The sequence below is a fragment of the Ailuropoda melanoleuca genome, chromosome 2 (genome assembly GCF_002007445.2).
Source record: "Ailuropoda melanoleuca isolate Jingjing chromosome 2, ASM200744v2, whole genome shotgun sequence".
NCBI lineage: Eukaryota > Metazoa > Chordata > Mammalia > Carnivora > Ursidae > Ailuropoda > Ailuropoda melanoleuca.
The window spans coordinates 4,476,234-4,484,561 of NC_048219.1; the positions used below are offsets into that span (position 1 = coordinate 4,476,234).

General features: G+C 48.0%; 1 protein-coding gene across 4 annotated transcripts in view; it reads left to right on the forward strand.

Annotated features, from left to right (window-relative positions):
• NIPAL3 (NIPA like domain containing 3) overlaps window positions 1-8,328 on the forward strand; it is a 51,313-nt gene that overhangs the window by 25,710 nt on the left and 17,275 nt on the right. For 2 of the 4 annotated variants that reach the window (XM_011228583.3, XM_011228589.3), the window contains exons 5-6: window positions 1,745-1,804; window positions 4,337-4,482. In XM_011228583.3, the coding sequence (XP_011226885.1) occupies window positions 1,745-1,804; window positions 4,337-4,482 (206 nt within the window). Of the gene's footprint in view, window positions 1-1,744; window positions 1,805-4,336; window positions 4,483-7,963; window positions 8,061-8,328 lie in introns of all 4 variants that reach the window. The other 2 variants (XM_011228599.3, XM_011228595.3) reach the window with 2 other exon arrangements.

An 8,328-nucleotide genomic window follows, 5' to 3' on the forward strand; every position in this document is an offset into this window, starting at 1 on the left:
CAGAGCTTCAGGCAGTCCCCCCAGTTACCAGGAGCTGGCAAAGAAGTGGAAACCTATTTGCTTTTCCCGATCCCATGAAGAGTCCCTCTGTTTCTTGACCAACCTGACCATAGAGTAGAGGGTCCAGGGGGAAGGGATAACTAGGCGATGGGCGTGCAGGAGGGCTCGTGATGTAACGAGCACTGGGTGTTATATGCATCTGATGAGTCACTAAATCCTACCCCCTGAAACTAACAATGCAGTATATGTTAGCTAAGCTGAATTTAAATAAAGAATTTCGAGAAAATATAATAATATAATATAATATAATATAATTAATATAATTAATATAATATAATATAATATAATATAATATAATATAATATAATATAATATAATCTGAATGCCTTTATTTGAGGCAAGCAGCCATCCCCAGGCCCAGCTGTTCCTTGTCTTCTCTGGCCCGCTTTCTGCGTGTGTATCACTGTGCCGCCCCGACAGGGATTGAGGTTTGCCCTCTGCCCATTGCTGACCCCTGAAAAGGCTTTGGAACCTTTCCTCACAATGAGAAACAGGTGACCAAGTGCTTAAATATTTGCCTCTGAATTTTAATACTCTAGTAATTCACCTAATCAAATTCCTAAAAATAAGAGACTGAAGTAGACTGATGGGTTCTCAGGTATCAGTCGCTAGAAATTAAGGGGCTCTCAGACCTTCTTAAGTCACCCAGTGAAAAATGATATTAAAAAGAAATAAATATGAAAGTAATCACCACCATTTGTTGGGTACCTGTTACTTACCAGTTGCTACTCCAGGTACTCGGTAGTAATAACAGCTCAGTTATTGGGCATTTCCTGTGGACACATGATTTCTATGCATTATCGCCCTTATAACTCAGAGAAGGAGGTGCTCTCAGGGGTGTGCTGATGAGCCAGCATTCAGAGAGAGGGAGAAAACGAGAGAAGAAAAAGAAGAGGGTGAGGCGGTGGGGGAAGGGAGGGAGAGAGGGAGAGGGGAAGGAAGGAGGGGGCAGAAAAGCAGGAAAGGAGAAAAGGAAGACCCCATTTGTGGTGTTTCTGATGTATGTGGCATAAAGCCCACCGCCGTGGCCGCTCACGCTACAGCGGCTCCCTGAGTATTTCACAAGCAGCAAGCTGGCCTGAGCCGGATCCAGACTGAGACTCCCTGGTAGTGACTCACCCCAGGACACATAGCCAGAGAGGCAGAGCTGGGAAGAGCCATTCGGGTCTGTTCACAGTAATGCCAGCCCCATCCCTCCGGGCAGTGACAAGGAAGTTTGAGGAGAGAAGAGAACCAGAGGGAGAGTGTCAAAGGTCATCACGGCAACGGAAGGAGCGAGAGCCCTGGGCTCTGGCAGTGCTGACCAGCTGCACGGTCCAGAGCAGCTCCCTTCCCTCTCCTGGCTTCAGTGTCCCGTTTTTCAGATGGACATGATAATGGCACCCACCTCAACGGGTAGACGTGCCAAAAATAACTTGTGCAAATCACCTGTCTCCTCGCAAGTACTCCACACCAGTGCTCCCGGACTTGTAGAAATCCTCAGGAAGGCTCAGAGAGGAGCCTCCCTTTCTGAGATGGACTAACAGAGGAACCGGAAGGACTGAGTTTGGGGGAGCAGGAGGGAGAGGTTAGGAAGTCCGAAGTGCTAAGGCAAATGAGTCAACCCCAGGGCCGGGGCGAAGGGACTCCATTGGACTGATAGCTGCCTCAATTTTCTTTTCCCTGTGCTTGTATTTTTTTATAGCTAGCGCCATCATAGGAATCATATTCATCAAAGAAAAATGGAAACCTAAAGACTTTCTGAGTAAGTTCACTGATTTGAGCCCCTGTTCTTAGTTCTGTGCTTGTGCGGTTTGTTCATTGTAAAACCAGCTCGCCCCAGTTTAGAGATCATCTGTCTAGTGCTCCGTTCTGTGTTGTATATCCCACCCTCGTCGGGCTTCCGAGAGCGGGGTTTTTTCATCGGTCGTTCCCAAATCTGGCTACACAACAGAATCATCCGTGAGACTTCCGAAAAGGGGCTTGATTTCATTCCATCCAATCAATATTTATTGAGCATCTATTGTTGGGATTTTAGGAGGCCTGATAAAAGGCACCCTCTTTACCTAAATGAGTTCTAAAGCAAACGGGAAAGGAACACGGAGGTCGGAAGTTAATCTTTGCTACTTACGCAAGCTGGATTAGAGCGTGAGGCTTCGGCGTGCAGCTGGGTGAACTCGCTCACGCAGCCAGGTTTGGGACCCACTGTTCTGAATCACTGGTACAGGATAAGAGCAAGATGGGGCCAGGAGGCTGAAAAAGAAAAGAATCTTACACTGAAAAAAGAAGAGCTCCTGCTGAGCAAATATACAGTGCCAAGACCAAAAGACTCAGAGTGATTTGTGGTAGTTCCGATGGCAGAGGCAGGGTACAGGGGTAGCGGGGCTGGTTCTGAGACCAGTGTAGTTTTATGTTCCTTCCAGGCTCATTCTAGAAAGTCCTGGTATGAAAGACCTGCTAGTCCAGGCAGTGCCATTTGTGAATTAAAAAAAGATGGCCCCTCTGGGCATCTGTGGTTCCATGGGCACATGCCTCAGGGAGCAGAGCATGGGTAGATTTTAGCCCTTCTCACCCCTTCAGCTAGGTGCTTTTATGCAGTGAACAACTTGTACGACTGTACATGGCTGTCCTACCTAAAATTCTATTAAATTCAGCAAACATTCACCCGTTGCTAGACCTGTGCGTATGCCAGAGACATGGCGATGAATAAGACTTTTCCCTGCCTAAAGAAAACTTAAGACAACACACTTGTATATCTTAGCACAGAACTTATTACTGAGTTTAACCATGGTTCATTCATTCATTGAAAAACTGAACAACTGTTTTGGGGGCACCTTATGAGGCCTAGAATGAGAATTAAAGACATTTAATGTGGTATCACATTTTTGGGAGGCAGTAGAATGAAATGTGTAGTTAGTTCTACCCAGAAAAATCCAGAGGCCTGTGGTCACCATGTGCGGCTCAGAACTCACAGCCCTTTGCAGCTTGCCCAGGTCGGGGCTGGACGAAATCCACAGGGTTCAGCTGGAGTGTGACAGGACCCAGGGGAAGAGTTGGGGGACTCCCAGGCCCCACTAACAGTCTCTGACAGGTCTGTGGAATAGCATTTTGGTAGTATTTGGACCAGTCCCTTGGGAGTAGGTTAACTAGAAGATTGGAAATGATAAGGTCATTTCTAAAAGGTACGTGGTAGGCTCTGAAGGTTTGCTTGTGAGGTTTTGTTATATTTGGTTTTTTATGTTGCCCATAAAGTGATTCTGACTTTCAAACCTTCCCTGTAAAATGCACATTGAAACTATGGTTCAGTAGCAGAATGGCTACCGTGAAAGGGAAAAAAAGAGGCAATCTCACTCTAATACTTTCCTGGTGGGAGTGGCCATTGGTGCAACGAGTTTGGAAAACCCTTTAATAGTAACTACGAAGCTAAAGGTCCACATATCCCCTGACCCGGGAATTCCCACTCCTAGTTTCATACCCAACAGAAATACAGGCAATGTGTTTTCCAAATGACACGCACAAGGATGCTCATAGCAGCAGTATTTGTTATAACCCTGGAGAGATTTAAAGCCCGTCAGCCTCAGAATGGATGCATTATACCACACACCGTAGGGGCGTGAGAATGAAGGAACCACCCCTACACTCACATCAGGATCACAGAAGAATCTCACAAACTCACACACATGATCTTGCATGGACACAGACACAAGAAATCAGACAGTACGAGTCCACTTATAGAAAGTACAGAACCAGGCCAACTCCCAGTGCTGGTAGAAATCAGTGTTACCCTGGGGCTGTGGTCTAGTGATCGGAAGGAGACGCAACAAGTGAGGATGTTGGGGTCCTGCTAACGTTCCCTTTCTTGATCTGGGTGCTGATTACATGGGTATGTTCACTTTGCGAGAATTCATTGAGCTCTTTTTGGTATACATGTCATACTTCACTGAACTTTTTTAACACTAAGTGTCATTATTTTATTTTATTTTATTTATTTATTTGACGCAGAGAGAGAGTGTGTGTGTACAAGTAGAGAGAGGGAGAAGCAGGCTACCTGGTCGATGTGGGGCTCGATCCCAGGACCCTATCATCATGACCTGAACCGAAGGCAGATGCTTAACCCACTGAGCCACGCAGGCACTCCTAAATGTTATTATTTAAAATAACAATAAGGGAGATGATCTATTTGTAAAGTGAAGAAAAACCAAAAATAGCAGGTGATCACGTGTTGCCCTAGAAACACATACGGGCCTGAAGCCTGCACCTGCAGTGAGCCTGTGACAGCTTCCCCCCTTCCCTGCAGGGCGCTACGTCTTGTCTTTCATTGGCTGCGGTCTGGCCATCGTGGGCACCTACTTGCTGGTGACATTTGCACCTAACAGTCACGAGAAGATGACGGGCGAGAACATCACCAGGCACCTCGTGAGCTGGCCTTTTCTTTTGTACATGGTAAGAGAAGCCACTGGTCCTCCCCGCAGGAGGAAGCAATTAGGTCCTAGAACCTGGGGACCTGAGTCTCCAGCAATAGGGGATTCGAGAGAATCATGATGTATTTCCCAGCAGTGAAGACCATGCTTGGGGAGAGTATGTAGTTCACAGGGAAATGCTTTTTTCACTTATGCTCCGAGTAATGTGTAGATCTTCATAGATAATACGATAACTTTAGTTTTCTGAGATATCATAGGTGTGTATATATACTGTATCGCTGAAGACTGGATGGAAAAACAGCAATTCCATCCACAGTTGTCTCTGGGAACTGGAATTATGATTGAGTTTTCATTTCACCTTTGTCTTTATGCATCATCCGAAATTTCTACAGTATTTAAGACTTTTATGGTAAGAAAACAGTTAAAATTTTAAACAGTCATATACATGTTACTTATTTACTTTTCCCGGTATCACACAGCTGATAGAAGCTGGTGGAAACACAGGAGACACTGAAATGGTTTCCTGCACTCCCACCCCCAATTATGTCCCATGTTAGGTCTACAGATAAACTGATCGAGGAAGCATCTAAGGTATTTGATCAAGCAACTGCTATATATTGCTGTTCCAAGCTGGGCACCATGCAAAATACTTTCCTATGTGTCATCTCAAATCCTCCCAATCACCCTATAGGGTAAATGATTTTCTCCCCATTTTATGGATGAGACAACTGAAGCTCAGGGAGGTTGGCTGACTGCCCAGAGTCCCGTGACAGCAGAGCTGGAATCGAAGCTGGCTTCCTTCACCATGACCTGCTGATGAAGGCAGTCACTGTTTTTCTTTGGCACGAGCAGCCTGGCACTACTCTACAGGCCTGGAATGTTCTTTTTCCTTAGTTTGCTCTCAAGGCAGAGGATAGATTTCCCCAGGATTGGGACTGGGTCATCTCCCTGTCTCTAGCTACCCCAGCATGCAGCTGGTGGGCGTGGAGAAACAGCTGCAGGACGGGGCCAGAGAACCCCCCCACCTTCAGAGAAAGCTTAACCCCAGAACACAGGCTTTTCTCTCTCGGGGAGCCCTGGGCTTGAATCTATCACGTGCTGTGTGGCCTTGGCCAAGTCACCTACCTGGAAGCGAGGCCCGCTTCTCTGTGCGCTGGTGGGAGTCGCTGGACCGGGGCTGGTGGCTGGGAGACGCGAGGTGGTGTGGAAATCACCCAGCACTTCGCAGATGCCCAGTGACCCACTCAGTTTGTCTTCCTTCCATGTGCTGGGTAACCGAACTCAAGGAGGGCGGCTGCTTGGGGTGCAAATGGAACACAACCCGAGGAAGTGTTGAGAGCAAAGAACTTTCTTTCCTTGTCACAAATAAGGAGACAGGGAGATCGCTCTCAAAGCATCGTCTCCCGTCGGGGTTAGCGGAGGGGAGCTTTTATGCAGAGGCCAGGTGCGCATGGGCAGGGAGCTGGATGCATTGAGAAACTTACACATTTTCTGCTACGTAGGCACTTTGGTTCAACTGCGCATGCTCAGCATGTCAGCATGCTGGTGCATACATTGTAAGTTCAAAAAAAATGGCAGGAAACCCCTCCCATAGGAGGAGAGCTTAGTATTAGGATGAGCTAAAGGTAACTTTAGGGCAACTGAGGGGGCTTCTGTGCAGGCATGGATCAGCGGCTCTCGCAAGGGGTGTCCAAGGGAATCCCTGGCCACACCTCTCCTTGGTGGGAGCTGTTTGTTCTGCAAAACAGACACATACTTTCCCTGCTTTTGTCCCTCCCCCTGATGGCTTTCAGTCCTCTGAATTGAGTAACTCTGTTGTGCCCTAACAGTGCCAGCTAGAGAGATCTGGCCAGATCAAATTCAGTGAATATTTATTGTCTGCTGGGGGCCAAACATTGTGGATGTCAGACTGATGGTGGGTACACTGGGAACATAGCATACCAGAGGGAATTGATGGAGTTGTCCAGGCCCCGTGTCCTACACCTGAAACTAATGTGACATTGTGTGTCAACTATGCTTCAAGAAAGAAAGACAGGGAGGGAGGGAAGGAAGGAAAGAAAGAGGGAAAGAGGGAAGGAGGGAGACATGCTCCCAGAACTCAAGGTCGTCTACACAGCCATCTTGCAGCTGAAGGCCAAGTGCGGTTCCAGCGTGCATTTAACCGTCATGAAGAATGATTGGAGGGGCGCCTGGGTGGCGNTGATGGAGTTGTCCAGGCCCCGTGTCCTACACCTGAAACTAATGTGACATTGTGTGTCAACTATGCTTCAAGAAAGAAAGACAGGGAGGGAGGGAAGGAAGGAAAGAAAGAGGGAAAGAGGGAAGGAGGGAGACATGCTCCCAGAACTCAAGGTCGTCTACACAGCCATCTTGCAGCTGAAGGCCAAGTGCGGTTCCAGCATGCATTTAACCGTCATGAAGAATGATTGGAAAACCGGGCCCCCCTGAGTGCATGCCCGATGGTTAGGAATGTTGATGAGTAACTCCCCCACTTGATGGTCTATTCTGCAGCAATTAAAGATAATTATGACAACATCATAAAATACAGGAATTGTTTTTGGTGACTAAAAACAGCCTAGCACAAAATTGTGCGTTGACTATGATGACAAGTAGATAAAATATGTATTCACGGCAACAGAGACAGGAAGAAACAGGAAAATGAAAACAGCTGGGTTGTTTTTTCTTTAAGGTCTCTAATTATGAGGAATTTAAAAAATTTTCTAAATGCCCATTAATGTTCCTGCATCGGTTGTTAGGGTAAATACATTTCGGTGGGAGGTTAGGGTAGGCAAATGGAGCTGAGCCACCGTCAAAGTTCGCTGCTTTCATTCAGCTGGCTGCTGGCGCTGGCCTGACTTCTCGGGAAAATACTGCCAAATGTCTGGGCCCCTATGGAGTAGAAAGGACAGTTGTGAAGGCCAGAAGGGAACTCCAACTTCACACTTGCCTGTCTCGTAGAAGTTCTACTGACGGAGCACCTTCTAAGCCCCAGGCCCGAGGCCTCCTGAGTTCAGGCCATGTAACCTCGCGGGAGAGCGCACGGCCCTGGAGCCAGACCGTCCAGGTTCCGATCCTCTGCCCTTTGAATAGCTTCCCCCGCCTGCTTCATAGAATCACTGTGCTGATTGAACGAGTTTAGTACAGATACGATGTTTAGAATAGTGCCTGGTGTATTTATGAGTTCATTAAGTATTAGCAGTGGTCATGGCCCTGTAAAGGAAGAATCATAATCCCCGTTTCACGGAGGCGGTAACCGAGGTTTAGAGAAGCTAAGTGACTTGTCCAAGGTCATGCGATTATTTTAGAAGCGGATCTGGTTTCAAACTTGGTCTCCCTGACTCCAGATGTCCTTGTCTTTCTCCCCATGGAGCCGCACACACTGGAGGCATGATCAGGGGATGGGGGTGTGTTTACTTGTCCGCGGAACCCAGAGAGCTCTTCTTCTCAGTGAGCAAGGGTCTCCCTCTTTGACCGACCTTCAGTTTTAATGGGGTTACCCACAGAGCAGCGAAGTGGGAAGAAACCTTCTTAGCCCGATGGATCCTGGCCATCTAAGACAGGGTGCGTGTGGTGCCCGCACATCGCCTTCAAAGCTCCGAGGTGAACCCCTTGTCGGTGTTACCCAGGGGGTGGAGATTCCCACAGAGTTCATTCAGAATCCCCTCCTTTTCCATGGGAAGTCTGTCAGTGGTTCGGGAGATGCTGGCCGTTCAGTTCCGTTTCAATCCTGAGGGTCCGTGACTTCGGCAGCATCAAGTCTAGCCCAGGCCCCCAGCGTCTCCCAGTGTTGCCTGGGTCCCCAGCCCCCGCTGACCCCCCCCAGCGTCTCCCAGTCTTGCCGGGTCCCCAGCCCCCGCTGACCCCCCCC